We start from the raw sequence: 22,692 nt of genomic DNA on the forward strand, positions 1-22,692 counted from the left end.
CAGTGTGGCCAGATCCTTGGGCTCTATTCTGCAAGTGCTCCCTTCAGGAAGATCTCTACTTCCTGTGGTGCTTGTTCTCCTTTAAAAGCTTAACTCAGCCTCACATGTTTTAATTGACTGTGTTTTGGAAATTTTTTTCTTTTCTTTTATGAAGTGGAAGTTAGAAAAATTCTGCTCTGGTTACCTGTGTCAATGTCTTAAGTCTTTTTTTTCTTTTTTTCTTTTTTTATTAAGGGATGAGACTGGATGCCATGATTTTAGTTTTTGAATGTTGAGGGTTTTTTTTTTTTTTTCATTTTTCTTGATGTTTTGTTTTTTTCTACTTTTAAAAATTTATTTATTTTTAATTGAAGGGTAATTGCAATAGGTGTATAAATTCTGAACTTATTATTTCTGGGATGTAAGTTCAGAACCTAGGACTTGTGAATTCATCCTGGAGGAAATAGGGGTTTGCAAGTCTAGCAAGAGTTTCTTAAGTCTGTTTATGCGTATTTTTATCTTTCAGTATGTTTCCTCATTTTTTATAGTTAGAAGGAAAGTTATGACCAACCTAGACAGCATATTGAAGAGCAGAGACATTACTTTGCCAACAAACGTCCATCTAGTCAAGGCTGTGGTATTTCCAGTGGTCATTTATGGATGTGAAGGTTGGACTGTGAAGAAAGCTGAGCGCTGAAGAATTGATGGTTTTGAACTGTGGTGTTGGAGAAGACTGTTGAGAGTCCCTTGGACTGCAAGGAGATCCAACCAGTCCATTCTAAAGGAGATCAGTCCTGGGTGTTCATTGGAAGGACTGATGCTAAAGCTGAAACTCCAATACTTTGGCCACCTCATGCTTAGAGTTGACTCATTGGAAAAGACTCTGATGCTGGGAGGGACTTGGGGCAGGAGGAAAAGGGGACGATAGAAGATGAGATGGCTGGATGGCATCACCGACTCGATGGACATGAGTTTGAGTGAACTCCAATAGTTGGTGATGGACAGGGAGGCCTGGTGTGCTGCAGTTCATGGGGTTGCAAAGAGTCGGACATGACTGAGCGACTGAACTGAACTAAACTGAATTGAATAGTAGTAGGTTCAGAGATATTTCAAAGAAATATAAAAATTATCTATTGTGTTTCTTCAGAGTAATATGCTTTTGAAGGATAAATGTACATAATTAAATTTTATAGTCTTAGAACTTTTTTACCAAATTTAACTATGTTGCCTAGGTTGATAGATTAGTTATTGTATTAAGTTATCTATTGCTGTGTAACAATTATTCCAAAACTTATCAGCTTAAAACAACATTTGTTATCACAGTTTCTGTCAGGAATGCAGGTGTGTCTTAGCTGGGTACTTCTGGCTCAAGGTCAGTCATGAGGTTACTGACAAACTCTGGACCAGGGCTGCAGTCATTTTAGGCCTGGGTGAGGCCTGCCTTAGCTCCACCATGTGCTTATTGGTGGGCCGGAGATGGGCCTCCAGGCTCACTCATGTGGGCCTCTTCCAGAATTGCCTCACAGCATGGCAGCCAACTTCTCTCTTGGCCAAGAGAGAGCTGAGTGAGCGCCTAAGAGAGAAGGTACAGTCTTCTATAACCTACTTTTGGACATGCTCTCATTGCTGCTGTATTCTGCTGGTTAAAAGTGATTCATTAGGTCATGTCATACTCAAGGGAAGGAGGTTACACTAGGCTGTGAATACCAGGAGCGGTGCATTGTGGGTCATTTTAGATACCGTGAATGGGACACACGCACACTATCATGGACTGAATTCTGTGCCCCCGCCCCCAAATTTATATATTGAAGTGCTGACCCCTGATAAGATCAAAATGTCTCCCTGTTCGGAGGTGAGAACTTTAAAGAGGTGATTAAGTTAAATCAGACCATTAGGATTAGTCCTAATCCAGTATCCTTCCCTGTAGCTCTGCCTGCCATGCAGGAGACCAGGGTTCGATCCCTGGGTTGGGAAGTTCCTCTGGAGAAGGGAATAGCAATCCACTCCAGTATTCTTGCCTGGAGAATTCCATGGACAGAGAAGCCTGGTGGGCTATAGTCCGTGGGGTCGCAAAGAGTCGGACATGACTGAGTGACTCGCACAGTATCATTGATGTCCTTATCAGAAGAGGAAATTTGGACAACATTAAGGGTGTATGTGTGTGTTTACAGAAGAGGCTGTTAAGGGCACTGTGAGAAGGTGGCCATCTGTAAGCCCAGGAAACCAAACCTGCCAGCACCTTGATCTTGTACTTCCTCGCCCCTCGAACTGTGCAAAACTTAAATTCTGTTGTTAAAGTCACCCAGTTTGTGGTATTTTGTTATGGCAGCCCTGGCAACCCAATATATACGTACTATTTTAAAAGAAAAGGTTTTTCATAATGTTCAAGTCTCATGGTAATTAGAGTCTATCTTCTTTTTTTCCCTTGAAATTACAGATGCAGTGTTCCTTTGGTTGGGACTGGGGACCTTCTTTTCCTACCCAGGGCATATGGAAAGATGTTAGAATTGAAGCTTATAATATTTGTCATCTGAACTACTTCATGTTTACCCCCATCTATGGTAAGCTAAGAGGTGTGATTTTTTGTTTTTCTTTTCTGAGCCTCCTCTGTATTATAAACGTTGGCTTTATAATTTGAATATGCAAATATACAGTTGACCTTTGAACAAAATGGGTTTGAACTGTGCAGGTCCACTCATATGTTTTAATGAGTTTGTTTTAATGAATACTACAGGCCTGCATGATCTAAGGTCTGTTGAATCTATGATTCAGAACTGCAGATATGGAGGGCTGACTTTGAGCATCAGTAGATTTTGGTCCTGGATTTTGGTCCTGGTCCTCCAGCAGGTCCTGGAACCAATCTGTTGTGGTTAATGAGGAACAAGTGTACTTTTCAGAGACTTACTTTTTAAAAAATTTTTATGGCATATTAAGTTTAGAAAAGTGAAAAATATATACAAACTGATCTGTCATGAAAATTCATTTTCCATGGAAAAACCCAAACGAACTTTATTGGCCAACCCAATATATAAAACAGGTAAGTAGGTGGGTAGCTACCTTTTCATATATTCTGAAAAATAAAAAATAAAAAAAAAGAGAGGAAGAAAGGAAGGAGAAGAGAGGGAGGTGAGGAGGGAAGGAAAGACGGAAGGAAGGAACTCTGTTTTCCCTCGCTATGTATTCTTTCTTAATTCTTTCTTTCCCTAGCTATGTATTCTTTCATACACCCTTAATGTTGTCCAAAAATGATACTGTGTGAGTCACTCAGTCATGTCCGACTCTGCGACCCCACAGACTATAGCCCACCAGGCTTAGTCTGCTGGCTTGCACTCCTTTTTGCTGCCCCTGTAATCACTTTCAGAACCCCATGGTGCTGAGTTCTTGGTTTGCTTAAATCACTGGGCTGACTTTCTATCACTGCACATTTTCTCTCCTGAAGGCCATGATATACCAGCCTTGTTAAGAGTTGAAAGTAAACTGGAAGGCAAACAAGGCATTAAAGAAACTCTGGTAAGGTAAAGAATGCTGCTTTTTCTTTTGAAAAGAGCATTGAAAAAAACCTCAGAAATCTCACAGATGTCAACAAATTGGTTGAGTGCTGGTCAAATATTTGTTGAGCTCTTTGCTCAGCACTGTGTATGTTTGGCTTAGAAAAGAAGTATAATGTGTTTACTGACACTGCAAGTTGGTTGTGGTGTGGAGGGGAGAGATAAACAATGATCAAACCAAATTAGATTGTGTTGCAGTCTTCAGGATGGCAACCCCAGTAGTTTGGAAAATCAGAGATCACAAGATTTGAGGAGTTAGAGAAGTCAGGGTGAAGGTGGAGGCAAATGGGATTTTAAATGGTAGCTCATGATGCTCAGTCCAGTTCACTGCAGGCCTAACTGGACGTCGTTTATATCCAAGGATGTGATGTGACATCAAGCATTCTGGTGTCTTAGGGCCCGTTGACCCTAGATTGCTCCACATGGAGCCAAATCTGTGTTTTCTGAAGGCAGAAGGTGAAAGCACATCAGAGATGGTTAATTGCGGAGGCTATTAGGTGCTGCTGGCATTATTAAATGTCAAAAAGGCATTAGAGGCCCTGATGTAAATTGTACAAATAAATGTGGCTATTTAGAGCTTTCCAGTTTAGTGTTTCTCAAACTATTCTTCAGAGACTCAACCCAAACTGAGCCTTGCTATAAAATCAAATACATAATGGTTCACTCTCCCCAACCCCCATCCATAATTTTTCTCAGGTATATATAATAAACCTACTGTAAGAGGGGGCCTGATTTTCCCAAAAGTTATTTATTCAATAGTTTTAAAGTTTAATCAGCGTTTGGGTGGTTAGAAAAATTGCTTTGAGCTCTGGTATTCTGATATCTGAAAAAATTTGAATAGCACTGCTCTAGTTTAATTTAAAAGCTTGAATATGAACCTAAATATTTCTTTCTGATTGTGAGTCATTAAGGTTCAGTTTTTTAGCCATTAGTGACTAGGATGAATTTTATTTGAATTAAATCAATTTAAGTGATGCTTAAAATTTAATTTAGACTCACTGTAATTAATTATTCATATCAAGTACATTTTTGATGTCTTATGACTATACTATATTTTGTACTTAACAAAGAGAAAAGTATGTTTCCTGTTCAGAAGATGTGTCCTATGCATATTAAGCAGTAATCCTTATGTTTTTGATAAATTTAATAGATTTCAATTTGGTTGCTTGATGTAATAGAGAAAATGGAAGCATAAACTTACAAAGCATTAGGAGAGAAACTTCCATTAGGAGTTTTTCCAGAATTTTTTTTTTCAGTTTGTATTTGGAAGATAGCGATCATCACTGAAATCAATAGAAATTTAAAAGTTGAAAAATAATAGAGAATAAACTAATATATTTTGGATACTTCTTGCATTTATTTTGTACACACTTTGAAGCAGGATTGTGAGAGTTACCAAACATTTTTTAACAGGAGTAATTCAGAATCTAAAGTATATACACATCATTTTTATTTAAAATCAAATACCGTATTCGTTTTTAAAATTGAAGTGTGAAATGAAATTAATCAAAACTAATGCAAGCAGTGACTAATCTGTATACTAATTATATACTCTATATACTAATACTACAGATAGTTTCTATTTAATTCTTATAAATGTATATATTGAGCTTATATTGTCTCTATAATAAGGGAAGAAAGCAAATAAACTAATATCTAGTAATTTCAGTCAATTTATTATGAAAGGCTAAACTACTTTGACTTTGTGGCACTTTCTGCTCTCTGCCTGTTGCAGCTAGATGAAAATAACTTTTTGCTTTTCCAAATATTCAATTTATTTCTTTATTTAAAATTAGTGTGCTTACCCTTAAAGATAAAATGACCAACCATAGTTCTCCAATTTAATTGTATCAAGTATGACAGAAAAAAGCTATTAGACTTTAAAAATTAACTTGAAATTTTTGTTAATTAATTTTCTTTATGTATATATATATATACACACACACATATATATTTTTGTATCTTTCTACATTCTTAATTTTTTGATCTTAGTGCACTTTTTTGGTCATTTGTTTGATTTCCCTCAGCTTCCTAAATGATTTTCAAGTATTCTTAATGTTTAAGGCAATAAAAACAAATTTGTATTTAAAAAAACACTGAGGTCAAAGGGAAACAAGAGTTGCTCTCATTGTCTCTTAGGCTCTTATTTATCTAGTTTTGAAGAGATACTGATGTATTGATATGATTTTCTTTAAAACTTTATTAGAAAATATTTATTTGAATACATATATATGTGTGTGAGAGAGACAGAGACATATATTCATATATTGATCATCTCATATTTGTGACCTGATGTAAATTGTTCATAAAGTGAAGTGAAGTCGTTCAGTCGTGTCCGACTCTTTGTGACCTGTGGACTGTAGCCCACCAAGCTCCTCCGTCCATGGGATTCTCCAGGCAAGAATACTGGAGTGGGTTGCCATTTCCTTCTCCAGGGGATCTTCCCGACTATTAGGCCCTAAAATTTATTAGGGAGGGATGGTTGTTTGCTTTTATGAACTTTCCATAAGGTTATGTAGACATTTTAAGTCCAAATATATAATGTTCTCATGAAACACTTCATTGTTTAATCTTTTGTTACCACAGTTAGAAAAAAATAGTGCAGAGATTTTTTTTGCACATGTAAGTCTTCCTCTGGAGCTGAGGTGAGCTGTGGGTCTTTGACCTGTGCTTGGGCACTTCCATTCCTCAGAGACACTGTCTTCCCAAACCTATCCACATTTACTTGTTGCCTCAGCCTACCACACCCCATCTCTTCTTTCTTGAAGACCTAGCCTTTGCATTGGAGGAGTGGGCCCAGCTCCTAGCTAGGCTCTAGCCTGCCTAACAGAGGCCTGTATCGAAGGTCACTGCTGCCCTTTGCTTACAGCTTTCTCCAGAGCATATAATATTACAGTGTAGCAAAGATTCGTCCATCGTGCTCTGTTGTTGTTTAGTAGGTAAGTTGTGTCCCACTCTTTGCCACCCCATGGGCTATGTAGCCTGCCAAGCTCCCCTGTCCATGGGATTTCTCAGGCAATAGTACTGGCGTGGGTTGCCATTTTCTTTTCCAGTGGATCTTCCTGACCCAGGGATCAAACCCACATCTCATGCACTGGCAGGTGAATTCTTTACCACTGACCAAGCTGAGAAACCTGTCAGGCTTGCTTAGTGCCTTGTTTAAAGCATACATTTTCGAATGCAAGCATGTGTTTTCTTGCGTTCATTTTGAATCACTTTTCATTACCCATAAAATGACAGTATTTAGCCTTGAAATATATTTATGGGTAGGTAGGTTGTTTGAATAACCTCCTCTGATGTTTGCTGGGTAAGTCAATTTTTTTCTTCTCTAGAACTTACCAGTTTATCCTTGTTTGGTGTTGGGGTGGGGGAAGATGTTGCTTTGTGCCTGTTTTGTCTTGATATCATCTTTGAGGATTTTGTCCTGCTGAGTAGGCAAGGAGATCTTGCTGCTTGGCAAAGAAGGGGAAAACAACTATTGTAACTACGTAAGCCTGCTTTTTGGGGAATACAAGCTGTATAGCTCTTGGAAAAGCAGCTACTGAAGTCTGTCCTGTAATACCAGCAGAAGGATGGGAAAATATCCTATGTCTGAAGTTAAACATTCTGAGGCTTGTTGTCACTGGTGTTCCTTCAGGTGCACAAGACTACCTGTTCACTGCAGCTCTGCATCACCTATGAAAGATGCAAGGTGCAGCTCACAGGTGGAGAGAAGCTGGGAGGAGCTCAGCAGGGCTAACGAATGCAGCCATCTTTGAGGAGCTTCCTCCTCAGTGAGATTAAGCATCTTTTTCATTTTACATAAGCAATCTACCAACGTTTGCTGATCCATCCCATGCTAACTTGAGCGTGCTTCCATGTCCCTACTGGTTCTTAACCCTCCCAGATGCCATCCTGTATTCTTAACCCAGACCCTTTGCGTATATTTTGTTTCTTTGGGTAGATCCAACATTTTTGCTCTTTGTGTTTGGAGTGTAATTTATAGTGCCTGTCAAGATTCACAGACAGTAATTATTCAAGAAGTATATTTCCACTGTTCAGCAGATATGCCCACATAACTAGTGTCATGCCTTTGTCACGTGGTTTAGATTACAAAGATGGTATTCTGACAAATACAGGATCTGAGCACCATGTAATTATGCACTTGGTGGAGGGTCAGACACAGCCTTTATGTTTGTAGATTTCAGTGTTTTTCCTTTTTTTTTTTTTTTTTAACAAAGACTCTCATATTCAGAGGCTAACATTCTATTATACACCCTGAAGTGCTTTTTTTCCCATGTCACATATTTACTATTAGGACTTAGGCCTCTGAAGGGCAAAAAGCACATTTGCTTTTGTTTTTCCTCATTGTTCAGTTCCTTTCTGTGTGTGCATGCGAGGGTGCTAGTGTGCTTCTCTTTGATAGGCACCTCTGTGGGAGAGGCATGCAAAATGGAGAGCACTGGGGTCAGGAAACCTGGGCCCTCGTCCTGTCCACTGGCTCAGGAACTTTGAGCTAATTCTGCAGTCAAGGCCTCAGATACCATGTCTGCAAAGTGACTAGTAGATCAGCGTGTTTCCTCTGCCTCTAGCATTTCACAGGTTCTTTCCCCATGTTTGTAAATTACAGCTCTCTTTATAACCCAGTGAGGGCTTATGTGTGGAAGAACTCAGGTTTTTTGAAGCTAGATACATGATTAAATGAAGATGTTGATACTTGAGGCTTAATTACAATCAGTTGAAGCAAGACTTCAGGTGTAGTTCAGAGAGTGTCTTTCTGGTCCTTATAGATGCACTTGTGTGTGTGTGTGTGTTCAGTTGCTGAGTCATGTCTGACTCTTTGCGACCCATGGACTGTCACTCACTAGACTCTTCTGTCTGTTTGAATTAAGGTAATTCAGCCATCTTCCTATTTTTCTACTTCCATGACTTGTTTTCTTTTTTTTTCCTCTTAGACAACCCAATAAAGCTTTTTTTCCCCTGACCACATCTTGACAAAAAAGTGTACTACATGGAGTGTAAAAGGAGCTGGCACATTTTAGACTTTTAAGTATATACATATATATATATATATGTATATATATATGGCTATATTTATTTAGCTGCAGTGGGTCTTAGTTGCGACATGGGGGGTCTTTGTTGTGGACTCTCAAGTTGTGGCACGTGGGCTCCGGAGTGCAAAGGTTCAGTAGTTGCAGCTCACGGGCTTAGTTGCTCTGTGGCATGTGAGATTTTATTTCCCTAACCAGGGATTGAACTCACATTCTCTGCATTGCAAGTTGGATTCTTAACCATTGGACCATCAAGGAAATCCCATAAACAGCTTCAAAGGCTAGTGTATCGGCCACAACTGCACGCACTGGAGTTGTCCTGAAGATTGCTTGTATGCAGCAGCAGCGTACATTAATCTGGGCTGTGTGGTTGGTCACCCTTTCTGCAAATTCCTGTTCAAGTCAGACTCATGCTGATTTGGTTGGTTCGTTGTTTTAAGAAACCTCACACTGAATCAGCCTTTGAAGAACTTGAGAATGATTCACTGGCCAGAAACGTGTTCTCTGCCATGTCTTGGGTCGCCTGTCTGGTTGAGTTTGTGTGGAGCAAACTGTTAACTGCAGTGTCTTGTGCGGGGAACGGAACATCCGCTAGGACACTGCTGAGGCTGCAGGCCAGGGAAGGCCTTGGTTGTAGAGAGCGGGCATGCTGGCTTGTTCTCCACCCTGTTCGGATGATGAGTTCCTGTCCTGTTTGGGCCCAGGGTTGATTAGTCAGGGTGAGGAACGATGCAAAACTTGATGTAACTGAGAAGGAGACCTGGGAGGGGATTTTGAATCATGTACTAACCTTTCTTCTTTATTCCATCTAGTACTTTGTCCAGTTTTGAAATGATCTTGCATTCAGATTCAGGAGAGCTGGGGGTGATAGGTATTCTATAGGGAAGGATAATTTGTTAGTTACAAGAGATATGCTAGAAAGTTGTGTTCTAGAAATGGGTCTTGATTTATAAGAGGGAGCGTTCCTTAACTAGATGTAAGATTATACATTATAAAATTAGCCCGTGGAAAGAAGAGACCGGGTGATAACAGAAAATTATTGTTTAAGTGTGCTCTGTGAACCTAAACTACTGAAATTTTCCATGACTTCTGGTGGGACGGGTGGTACTCCATTTGGAAGATGAGAGCAAAATGTGTTGGTGTAGGGTTTGGTAATGACGAGAGGCTTGTAACTCTTCATGTTGGGTTTTTAATTTCTCAGCCTTAGTTTTTTCATTTCGTGGCACTCAAGGAAAATAATGGGATGAGCTCCAGAGGTGTGTTGGTTTATTTTAGAACTTTCTGTGTTAGAAGCAGTAGACACTGGGCAATTTTGACAGTAACCTTTGGGAGTTACTGTTACAGCTGGAAGCAGTTACAAGCAGCAGATTCCCTGTTGAAGAAGTGATAGAAAACAGCTGAAGAGCCTGCTTGACCTTAGTGGTTATAGATTGGTAGGAGGGGCCTAGAGGGCAGAACTGAAACCCGTAGGTGGAAGGAAAAGTGGATTTGAGATCAGTGTAGAGAATGACTCCACTAGTCAGTCGGTCAGTTCAGTTGCTCAGTCCTGTCTGACTCTTTGCGACCCCATGGACTGCAGCACGCCAGGCTTCCCTGTCCATCACCAACTCCCAGCGCTTAGTCAACTCATGTCCATTGAGTTGGTGATGCCATCCAGCCATCTCATCCTCTGTCGTCCCCTTCTCCTCCTGCCCCCAATACTACCCAGCATCAGGGTCTTTTCCAGTGAGTCAGCTCTTCGCATGAGGTGGCCAAAGTATTGGAGTTTCAGCTTCAGAATCAGTCCTTCCAGTGAAAATTCAGGAGTGATCTCCTTTAGGATAGACTGGTTGGATCTCCTTGTAGTCCAAGGGACTCTCGAGAATTCTCCAACACCACAGTTCAAAAGCATCAGTTCTTCAGTGTTCAGCCTTCTTTATAGTCCAACTCTCACATCCATATGTGACCACTGGAAAACCATAGCTTTGACTCAGTGGACGTTTGTTGGCGAAGTAATATCTCTGCTTTTTAATATGTTGTATACATTGGTCATAGCTTTTCTTCCAAGGAGCAAGCAATCTTTTAATTTCATCACTGCAGTCACCATCTGCAGTGATTTTGGAGGCCAAAAAAGTAAAGTCTCTCACTGTTTCCATTGTTTCCCCATCTATTTGCCATGAAGTGATGGGACTGGGTGCCATGATCTTAGTTTTTTGAATGTTGAGTTTTAAGCCAGCTTTTTCACTCTCTTTCACTTTCATCAAGAGACCCTTTGGTTCCTCTTTGCTTTCTTCCATAAGGGTGGTGCCATCTGCATATTTGAGGCTGTTGATATTTCTCCTGGCAATCTTCATTCCAGCTTGTGCTTCACTACTAGTCAAGGCCTGAAAAAAGGGAGGCGGGAATTTTTGTCATTACACATGTTAAAGAAAGATTAGAATGGCATTTGGGGGGATATATTTTAGGAGAGAGAGCAGCAAGCTTTTCTGTAAAGGGTCAGGTAGTGAATATTTTAGTGTTTAGGTTCATGTGGCCTTTGTTGCTTTTACTCACCTCTGCCTTTGTGGCATGAAGGCAACTGAGAGCAGTTTGTGAGCAGCGAGCATGGAGCATGGGTGCTGTCTGGGCTGCTGGAACAAAATACTGAAGACTGGGCAGCTTCAGCCACAGAAACTGATTTCTCGTGCTTCTGGAAGCTGGAAAGTCAAAGATGAAGGTGCTGGCCAATTTGGTTTGTGGCGACAGCCTGCTCCCCGGCTTGTAGATGGTAAACTTCCTAGTTATGTTCTCCTGTGGTGGTGGGGGAGAGGGAAGGGGGGAGATGGAGGGAGAGACGGGGAGAGGAGCGAGATGGAGGGGGAGAGAGACGGGGAGGGAGAGACAGGAAGGGGGAGGGAGAGGGAGAGAGTGGGAGACAGAGAGCCATGGATGGGGGGGAGACACACAGAGGGAAGGACATGGAAGGGGAGAGAGACAGCAAAAGGGAAGGGGGTGAGAGACATGAAGCGGGGGAGGCAGGGAAGGAGGGAGGGGGAGAGGGAGAGAGAGAAATTGCTCTTTTTCTCCTCTTGTAAGGCTACCTTCCTATCGGAATAGGACCTCCAGCCTTATTAATTCATTTAACATAATTACCTCCTGAAAGACCCTGTCTCCAGATAGAATCACATTAAGGGTTAGAGCTTCAACACATGGAGTCTGGGTGGGAGAAATGATACAATTCAACCCATAGCAGCTGTGTTCCAATGGAATTTTATCTGTAGAAACAGGAGGTAGTCCAGGTTTGGCCCACAGACTGTAGTTTGGCAGCCTGTGGTCTGGAGAAATGAAACACATTAGAAAGTAGTCTAGGTGATCTGGCAGCACACTTCAGCAGTTTTGCAAATGTGTGCTGTTTTGGTCAAAGACTCAGCCAGAGGACATATTTGATGTCTGGCATAGCTTGCCATCATGTTCTTCTATATAATAAAACCCTCTCCCCACTGTAGAAATCCTGAACACCACTAAGATATGGTTCGGGTGAAATTATTTGGGTGAGAGTGGCCACATTTAAAGGTTAAGTGTGCAGTCTCTAGTTTTAGACTGTCTTGGTTCACATCCAAGTTGTGCTGCTTACTAGCTGTGGGACCTTGGGTAAGTTATTTAACTTCTCTGAATCGGGTTTCTCATTTATAACATGGTAATAGTGGAATTTACCTTATAGCAATAGTGTGATGCTTAAATAAGTTAATACATGTTGGGGTCATAATGCAATGCCTAGGTCATAGTATGTTCTTAGTAAATGTTGTTATTTCTTGAAATAAGAGATAGTAAGGGCTTTCTTACTGGCAGAAAGTGAAGAGGAACTAAAAAGCCTCTTGATGAAAGTGAAAGAGGAGAGTGAAAAAGTTGGCTTAAAGCTCAACATTCAGAAAACGAAGATCATGGCATCCGGTCCCATCACTTCATGGGAAATAGATGGGAAAACAGTGGAAACAGTGTCAGACTTTATTTTGGGGGGCTCCAAAATCACTGCAGATGGTGACTGCAGTCATGAAATTAAAAGACGCTTACTCCTTGGAAGAAAAGTTATGACCAACCTAAATAGCATATTCAAAAGCAGAGACATTACTTTGCCGACTAAGGTCCATCTAGTCAAGGCTTTGGTTTTTCCTGTGGTCATGTATGGATGTGAGAGTTGGACTGTGAAGCAGGCTGAGCACCGAAGAATTGATGCTTTTGAACTGTGGTGTTGGAGAAGACTGTTGAGAGTCCCTTGGACTGCAAGGAGATCAGCCCTGGGATTTCTTTGGAAGGAATGATGCTAAAGCTGAAGCTCCAGTACTTTGGCCACCTCATGCAAAGTGTTGACTCATTGGAAAAGACTCTGATGCTGGGAGGGATTGGGGGCAGGAGGAGAAGGGACGACAGAGGATGAGATGGCTGGATGGCATCATGGACTTGATGGACGTGAGTCTGAGTGAACTCCGGGAATTGGTGATGGACAGGGAGGCCTGGCATGCTGCGATTCATGGGGTCGCAAAGCGTTGGATACGACTGAGCGACTGAACTGAACTGAAGGGCTTCCCAGGTGGCACTAGTGGTAAAGTACGTGCCTGCCAGTGCAGGAGATGTAAGAGATGTGGGTTCAGTCCCTGGGTTGGAAGATCCCCTGGAGAAGGGCATGACCACCCACCCCAGTATTCTTGTCTAGAGAATCCCATGGACAGAGGAGCCTGGTGGGCTACAGTCCATAGGGTTGCTCAGAGTCAGACATGACTGATGTGACTTAGTATGCACACAAGGGAAGCCAGAGGCAATATGATTAGGAGCTAAAGGTGAGGCAAGTGTCAAAGATTTAGGGATATTTTAGAAAATAAATAGCTTTGGATCAGATTGGAGTGCGTGCTTCCATTTAAAAATGATTCAAATGTGGTAAAGGGAATATGAATACTTTTCTGGATAACCTTTCAGTTCTCCTGTTCTTGCATTATCACACTTTTGTGCTTATCCATATCCCGTTATTCTCTTAGCTCATAGGTGCAGGGGCCATGTTTGTTTACCCTGGTTGCTATTTAAGTCCTATCACTCAGCAAAGTACATGGCATATAGATGGTTCTATTTCTTGGATTAATAATCTACATTTAAAATACATCTTTATTTTTTGCACATCTGATTAATTCTAATACAACTAAGTTTATAACTTATTATATGGCTTAAAAACCCTTAGTATTTTTACTTTACAAAAAGGAAAAAGCAAGAGTTTATCAATCTTGAAAGATTTATACTATCTTTTCACTTATGATTTTCTACTTATGCCTTGTTTATAAAGTTTTTGTGACTTACGATTGTAATAGTTTTGAGTAGAAGTATATACAAAAAATATAACTTTGGTTATTCTTCTTTAGAATGAAAGATTAAACATTAAAACAGTTTTCACTGAACTCTTGATCATGATTGCATTTGTGGAGCACTTACAGTTTAGAAGCTGCTTTGGTCTTTTTTCAAAGAATTCTACATAATGTATATATTTTTTCTTTTTATACCTTAGATAACTATATGGAGACATGGAATCTTAAAATAGAGTCTTCTTTTGATGTTGTCAGTTCAAAGCTGGTTTCTGGTGAAGCGATTGTAGCCATCCCTGAATTAAACATACAGCAGAGAAACAACATTGAACTTCGACATGGGGAAAGGACTGTTAAGCTCTTTGTGAAAATCGACAAGGTGAATGCCAGCACTTTCTGAGAGGCTACAAGATGGAAAGCAATATTGTTCAAAAGAAATGCTTAGAAAAAAGGAACTGAATGTTAAGGGAAAATGTGCCTTTTCCATTTTCTCCTTTACTTTTAACCTGTTATATATTTTTTGTGTGTGCTAGCTAAGGAATGATTTCTTCCAATTTTAAGAATAATACAATGGAGGTTATGTGATTAATTTGGCATCCTCTCCTCTCAAGAAGTCAGGTGTGTTATAGTTTATTTTTTCTGCAGTATTTGCAGTATCTTAAATCCAAAATGCATCCTAACCATCATATTTGAATGCTGTGATTATTTTTGGTACTGGTAAACTATTTTGAATATTGGTGCTTATTCTGAATACAGAATTCTAATTCTCAGTTTATAATCTTTCATGAGTAGAAATGGACTGGATTTTACTTTCTCTTTTTCATTTTCTTTTCTTGCAATTGACAATTGTGAGCTGAAAAGGATGGAGCAAATCAGCATTCAGTGTCTGTTCAGATAAAGTAAGAACTCAAAACACTTTTCTAGTCGTGGGCTTGAAAGAAGAGTTCACCTCAAAGTCCAATTCTAAATGTTAAGAATGTAGAATAAATGTCAACTGAGTGTTGGAATGAGGATGAGATGGTTGGATGGCATCACCGGCTCAATGGACATGGGTTTGGGTGGACTCCTGGAGTTGGTGATGGACAGGGAGGCCTGGCATGCTGCGATTCATGGCGTCGCAGTCGGACACGACTGAGTGACTGAACTGAACTGAGTGTTGGGATGGGAAGACTTGTTTTTCTGAATGCCCACATTATTTTGTTCTTTTCGTTCTTTCTCCTCCCTTTTGATATAAATTAATCCATGCTAAACTCCCAGCATGTCATGTTTTTTAAATGTTTGTTATCTATGGATTGGTATAATTTGACATGAAACAGGGAGGGAGATTGATATTGCTCTGTGCTTGACTATGAGAAGTTGCTGTGATGCTCTGAATTACTGTATTATTTTGCTGAAAATATGCCACAGATTACTTAGACGAACTTAATATTTTTCTTTAAAAGGCTGTTATTGTAGAAACTTGGTGGCCTCATGGACATGGAAACCAGACTGGGTACAACATGACAGTTACTTTTGAGCTGGATGGAGGCTTACGTTTTGAAAAATCAGCTAAGGTAAGCAAATACTTTAAGATATTTTGTGAAAAAAGTATTTTTTTTTGTTGTTAAAATAGCAATACAGATCTTTATAGAAACAGAAGAAAACAACAAAACTTCTGTAACCCCACCACTTGGAGATAGTTGCTACTAATAGTCATATGCATTTAAAAGCTTCTAATATATGTGTATTTGTCTTTTTAATGGGCCAGACATTGCACGTTGTTTTCTTTATATTCTACTGTGCTTTAAATTGTGCTTTATGCCAACATAATAGATATATGTAATTTTATTGTTGTTGCTTACTCAGTGCAACCCCATGGACTGTAGCCCGCCAGGCTTCTCTGTCCATGATGTTCTCCAGGCAAGAATACTGGAGTGGGTTGCCATTTCTTTTTCCAGGGGATCTTCCCGACCCAGGGATCGAACCCATGTCTCCTGCATTGGCAGGTGGGTTCTTTATTGCTGAGTCACAGGGAAGCCATACATAATTTTACAGCTCAAATATTAACTATAAGTTTCATGTGAAAAATAGAATCCCTTGTCCATCCAACCCTTTCTATTTCTGTTTCCTACTCCTCAGAATCAATACTTTTTAACTTTTACTTGTATATTCTGCTGATTACTTTCATTTCCTCAAATAACCTGCTTCTACCAGTATTTCCTAATTTTTCAGTTTGGTATGTTATCTATGGACTTCAGACCTAGAGGATGAGGAACCTATATGATTCTCTCTGATGACCCCCCTTGGCCCCCAATATACCATCTTGCCTCCGTCTCCCTCCCAATGTAGTCATATGCCCATTGTTTGTTAACTCAGTTTTCAGTGTTTATACTATTATGTTATGAAAACTCTCTTCAAACTTGAACCACATGGTGTCCTGGAATTATATTTTCTTTCTTGTGCAATTTTCTGTTTTCCTAACAGTAAATAATTGCCTCATGTTTCCAGTTTTTGTTTTTTCTTTTTTACTTCCTTTAAATCATGTACAAACTCTCGAATATACCTTTTAAATTTAGTCACACTCACTGGTAATCTATTTATTGTTCATTATTATTATTATTTTTTTAAATTTTGTTATATTTTGAAACTCTGTCTCCTAGAGCCATTTTCTCGTCTCCCTGATCTTGCTTATTTACTGTCTAGACCTTCTATTTAACTGCAACTTCCTTTTATTATCATTCTAGAAATTCCCTTCATCTGTCTTCTAGGAGTTCTGAGTATTTCCTTCATCTTTCTCTTAGATTAAAAATAGAATCCTGATTCTTTAGACCCATGTTTCTTTCTCTCTCTCTTTTTTTTTTTTTTGACCCTCCACTTATGTTAAAACACTTTCTTCAGTAGATTCCTGAGAATGTGTTGTAGATAAAGTGTAATTACATTCTAATCTCTGTTTTCTTATATAGATCTGTTTGTGTTTACTTCTGGAAGCTTTTAGGATTTTGTTATCTTTGATTATCTAGTATTTGAAAATTCGAAAATGAGTGGATTTTTGTTTTTGTTGTGCTGGTTGTCTTGTGGGCTCTTCTGATCCTGAAACTCAGTCTGGTTTTGTTTTATATTTCTGATACAGCTATTAATCAGAATGGACCTCCTAGAGTGAGAATTATTCTTAGATATCCCCTTCTTTATCCCATCTTGTCTTATTCTGTGTTCTGGGAAATTTACTTGATTTTATCTTAATTTTTTAAAACTTCTCATTTTATGTTGGAGTATAGCTGATTTACAATGTTGTGATAATTTCAGGTAGACAGCAGAGGGACTCAACCATACATATACATGTATTCACTCTCCCCCCAACTCCCCTTCCTTCCATGCTGACACATAATGTTGAGCAGAGTTCCCTGTGCTACACAGTAGGATTATCTTATGTTTTAAAATTACATATATTTTGTTATCACTTTAACTATTTCTAAACAGTTTTGATATTTTAAAAATGCATCATATTTATATTTCACGGTTATAGTATCTTCTTATTTCTCTGAGAATTTTAATTATTAGTTTTGAAGTTTTCTTTGCATTTTTGTTTTCCACATTCCTTTATTTCTTTACTTGTTTTAGGCTCTTTTATCTTAGAGACTTTCCTGGAGTGTCAGTTATTCTTGCTATGGATTTATTCTGAAGATTAAATCACAAAAATGCAGACGAGAAGACCTGTGTGAGCCTCAGTGTTCAGTATTGAGGTGGAAATTCAGCTTTATCATGTGGTGATGCCCATGTGTGTATAGATCTTCTGTGTGTGTGTCTGTGTGTCTGTATCTGTGTGTTTAGCTTTGCCAGTGAGGACATTCTCCAGTCTTGTGTCTGGGGAATATAAAACTGGTTGTTATCATTCAAAGAGTCTAGTGGCAGGAGGGGATTAAGCTTCTGACCGTCAAATGTAGTTTCATCAGGCCACCCCCCTCTCATGATGTGCTTTGTATCCTCAAGCCTCTCTGAGCTTCTCAGTTGCTCAGTCGTGTCTGACTGTTTGCGACCCCATGGACTGCCGCATGCCGGGATTCCCTCTCCCAGAGCTTGCTCAAACTCATGTCCATTAAGTCAGTGACGCCATCCAACCATCTCATCCTCTGTCACCCCCTTCTCCTCCTGCCTTCAATATTTCTCAGCATCGTGGTCTTTTCCAATGAGTCAGATCTTCGCATCGGCTGTCCAGTGTATTGGAGCTTTAGCTTCAGCATCAGTCCTTCCAATGAATGTTCAGAACTGATTTCCTTTAGGATTGACTGGGTTTGATCTCTTTGCAATCCAAGGGACTCTCAAGAGTCTTCTCCAACACCACAGTTCAAAAGCATCAATTCTTCAGTGTTCAGCCTTCTTTATAGTCCAACTCTCAAATCTATACATGACCACTGGAAAACCATAGCATTGACCATATGGACCTTTGTCAGCAAAGTAATGTCTCTGCTTTTTAATACGCTGTATAGATTTGTTATAGCTTTTCTTCCAGGAGGCAAGAGTCTGATAATTTCATGGCTACAGTCCCATCTGCAGTGATTTTGGAGTCCAAAAAAGTAAAGTCTCTCACTGTTTCCATTGTTTCCCCATCTATTTCCCATGAAGTGATGGGACTGGATGCCATGATCTTAGTTTTCTGAATGTTGAGTTTTAAGCCAACTTTTTCACTCTCCCCTTTTACATTCATCAAGAGGCTCTTTAGTTCCTCTATACTTTCTGCCATAAGGGTGGTGACATCTGCATATCTGAGGTTATTGATATTTCTCTGGGCAATCTTGATTCCAGTTTGTGCTTCATCCAGCCCAGCGTTTCTCATAATGTACTCTGCATATAAGTTAAATAAGCAGGGTGACAATATACAGCCTTGACCTCCTCCTTTCCCAATTTGGAACCAGTTTGTTATTCCATGTCTGGTTCTAAGTGTTGATTCTTGACCTTCATACAGGTTTCTCAGGAGTTAGGTAAGGTGGTCTGGTATTGCATCTCTTTAAGAATTTTCCACAGTTTGTTGTGATCCACACAGTCAAAGGCTTTACTGTAGTCAATGAAGCAGAGTAGATTTTTTTCTGGAACTCTCTTGCCTTTTTGATGATCCAGTGGATGTTGGCAATTTGATCTCTGGTTCCTCTGCCTTTTCTAAACCCACCTTGAACATTTGGTAGTTCATGGTTCACCTATGGTTGAAGTCTCGCTTGGAGAATTTTGAGCATTACTTTGCTAGCGTGTGAGATGAGTGCAATTGTGTGGTAATTTGAACATTCTTTGGCATTGCTTTTCTTTGCAATTGAAATGAAAACTGACCTTTTCCAGTCTTGTGGCCACTGTTGAGTCTTCCAAATTTGCTGGCGTATTGAGTGCAGCACTTTCACAGCATCATCTTTTAGGATTTGAAATAGCTCAACTGGAATTCCATCACCTCCACTAGCTTTGTTCATAGTAATGCTTCCTAAGGCCCATTTGATTTCACATTCCAGGATGTCTGGCTCACGGTGAGTGATCACACCATTGTGGTTACCTGGATCATTAATATCTGTTTTGTTTAGTTCTTGTGGGTATTCTTGCCACCTCTTCTTAATATCTTCTGCTTCCTGTAGGTCCTTACGATATCTGTCCTTTATTGCGCCCATCTTTGCATAAAATGTTTCCTTGGTAGCTCTAATTTTCATGAGACGTCTAGTCTTTCCCCTTCCATTGTTTTTCTCTATTTCTTTGCATTGATCACTGAGGAAGGCTTTCTTATCTCTCCTTGCTATTCTTTGGAACTCTGCATTCAAATGGGTATATCTTTCCTTTTTTCCTGGAATTCAAAAAGAAAAGCTTCTCTTCTTTTTTCAGCTATTTTTAACACTTAGACAGCCATTTTGCCTTTTTGCATTTCTTTTTCTTGGGGATGGTTTTGATCACTTTCTCCAGTACAATGTCACAAACCTCCGTCCAGAGTTCTTCAGACACTCTGTCTATCAGATCTAATCCCTTGAATTTGTTTGTCACTTCCACTGTATAATCATAAGGGACTTGACTTAGGTCATACCTTAATGGCCTATTGGTTTTCCCTACTTTCTTCAATATAAGTTTGAATTTTGCAATAAGGAGTTCATGATCTGAGCCACAGTCAACTCCCGGTCTTGTTTTTGCTGACTGTATAGAGCTTCTCCATCTTCGGTTGCAAAGCAAACCTCTCTGATGTTGACTGGCAAAATGATAGGTGAACTTCAGGATCCCTCCTCCAAAGTAACATGTTTCAGTTCTGCTTTGGGATTAAAACTTCTAAGTCATTATGCATAAAATGCATCTTCATGTTACTTTAAATATTCGAAAATTGAGTTGAGATTGGGCATGGAGCTGTCTAGAGAAGACAGTGGGGATAAACAGCCCTTGCACTTTAAAGTAATGCTGTTGAAGTACCTCTCGAGAAGGATCAATCTTACCCTGCTCCAAATATAGCTGGGACCGGAATTTAAAGCAAAATGCAATTCATACTGCTGTATGGCAGAGATCGAACCATTATTGTAAAGCAATTATCGTTCAATTAAAAATAAATAAATAAAAAATGCAATAAAAGTGTTTTCCTCTGGAGGAATAACCATCTATTTTGCCTCCAAATCTTTAAATAAGTCGTATGGTAACCTCAGATAGAGGATATTGAAGGACGCAATTTGACTTTGGTCTAAAGAAATGACTAGGTCCTGCCAGGACTAGGGATTGCTTGGTATTTATTAGCTTCAGACTACTTATTGTCCTTCAAATGCCATTTTCATGCATGTATGCTGGGACAATAAAGATGAGGTAACTTCAGTGTGGCTTGGGATAGTGTATAGTAAGTGGTGTTAATTACTCCCATAGATTTTCTCTTTCCCCTGACATCAGCCTTTGGTGTTTGCGACTGGCATTGGCTGTGGTTGTCCTCTGGTGTCACCTCCCATTTTTTTTTTAATATAAATTTATTTATTTTACTTTACAATATTGTATTGGTTTTATACATCAACATGTATTACCTCTTCTGTGGGCCAGATACCAAGCTCAGTTTGGAGCTCTACCCTTCAGGAGCTCCTTTTCTGTTTTGTGATTGTTTAGTTATGCTCTATATTATCTGAGGCACTGTGAGTGTGTGTGTGTGTGTCCATAATATCTACAGGAAGCATGTCCTAGAGTTACCTAAAGAGCCAAGACTTTCCCTCTCATTCTGTCTTGACAGAAGACATGTGTGCTCTCCCATGTTGAGTTTCTTGTGAGTTATCTTTATGAAAGGGTAGAAAAGAATGAGTCATTCCACCTTACCAAAGAAAAAGAAAAGGAACTTCTGAGTTGTTGTGTGTGTTGGATATAAGTCTATTTCAGTTCAGGCTAATATGGTTGCATTATTGTTTATTAATATAAAGATGCCACTTTCAACTGATGAGCTACAGGAGTAAAGGAATAAGTATTGCCTCACTCCTTGTGTTAATGCATGTTTGTGCAGTGTGCCTGTTCGCTGGGGCTGCTGTAGAGTATTTTTGAAGCTCATTCATTCACTCAGTACTTAGGGATCATCTACTGTGTTCCTGCCACTTTGATAGGCTCTGACGATAGAACAGTGAATAAGACACCCTGTCCATTTCTTTCTGAGATTTTAGTAAAACTAATAATTCAGCTGGGAAATTAAATATTTAAACAAGCAATTGCAATAAAGTACGATAAGCACTCTGGAGAAATATAGAGCACTGTGTGAGCACAGGGCAGGGCCACCATGGACAGACTTGCAGAGAAGGTGATCTGTGCCCTGAGGGAACAGTAGAATTCAACTGTGCAGTACAGCAAAGAGGCAGAGGGCAAGAGTATGTCAAACCCAGGGTCTTGAAGGAATATTGTGTGTTTGTGGAGGTGAAAGAAATTTCAGTGTGGCTGTGTTTGAGTCTGAGGTAGAATAGGATGATGATATAAAGGTAGGCTGGGGCAAGATTCCATGGAGCCTAGTAAGCCATATGAAGGAATTAGACTGTCCTGAGGACATTGGGGATTTTTGAAGGGTTTTAAGGGGAGAGCCAAAGAATGCTCAAACGACCGCACAATTGCACTCATCTCACACTCTAGTAAAGTAATGCTCAAAGTTCTCCAAGCCAGGCTTCAGCAATACATGAACCGTGAACTTCCTGATGTTCAAGCTGGTTCTAGAAAAGGCAGAGGAACCAGAGATCAAATTGCCAACATCCGTTGTATCATCAAAAAAGCAAGAGAGTTCCAGAAAAACATCTATTTCTGCTTTATTGACTATGCCAAAACCTTTGACTGTGTGGATCACAATAAATTGTGGAAAATTCTGAAAGAGATGGGAATTAATCTGTATGCAGGTCAGGAAGCAACAGTTAGATCTGGGCATGGAACAACAGACTGGTTCCAAATAGGAAAAGGAGTACATCAAGGCTGTATGTTGTCACCCTGCTTATTTAACTTCTATGCAGAGTACATCATGAGAAACGCTGGGCTGGAAGAAGCACAAGCTGGAATCAAGATTGCCGGGAGAAATATCAATAACCTCAGATATGCAGATGACACCACCCTTATGGCAGAAAGTGAAGAGGAACTAAAAGGCCTCTTGATGAAAGTGAAAGAGGAGAGTGAAAAAGTTGGCTTAAAGCTCAACATTCAGAAAACGAAGATCATGGCATCCGGTCCCATCACTTCATGGGAAATAGATGGGGAAACAGTGGAAACAGTGTCAGGCTTTATTTTTGGGGGCTCGAAAATCACTGCAGATGGTGACTGCAGCCATGAAATTAAAAGACACTTACTTCTTGGAAGTAAAGTTATGACCAACCTAGATAGCGTATTCAAAAGCAGAGACATTACTTTGCCAACAAA

At 39.8% G+C, this 22,692-nt stretch overlaps 1 protein-coding gene across 1 annotated transcript in view; it reads left to right on the plus strand.

Moving 5' to 3' along the window:
- MANBA (mannosidase beta) overlaps nt 1–22,692 on the plus strand; it is a 118,137-nt gene that overhangs the window by 17,902 nt on the left and 77,543 nt on the right. The window contains exons 5-7 of the mRNA XM_004009666.5: nt 2,417–2,540; nt 14,064–14,239; nt 15,303–15,413. Of these exons, the coding sequence (XP_004009715.3) occupies nt 2,417–2,540; nt 14,064–14,239; nt 15,303–15,413 (411 nt within the window). The remainder of the gene's footprint in view (nt 1–2,416; nt 2,541–14,063; nt 14,240–15,302; nt 15,414–22,692) is intronic.

This window comes from Ovis aries, chromosome 6 (genome assembly GCF_016772045.2).
Source record: "Ovis aries strain OAR_USU_Benz2616 breed Rambouillet chromosome 6, ARS-UI_Ramb_v3.0, whole genome shotgun sequence".
Classification (NCBI taxonomy): Eukaryota; Metazoa; Chordata; class Mammalia; order Artiodactyla; family Bovidae; genus Ovis; species Ovis aries.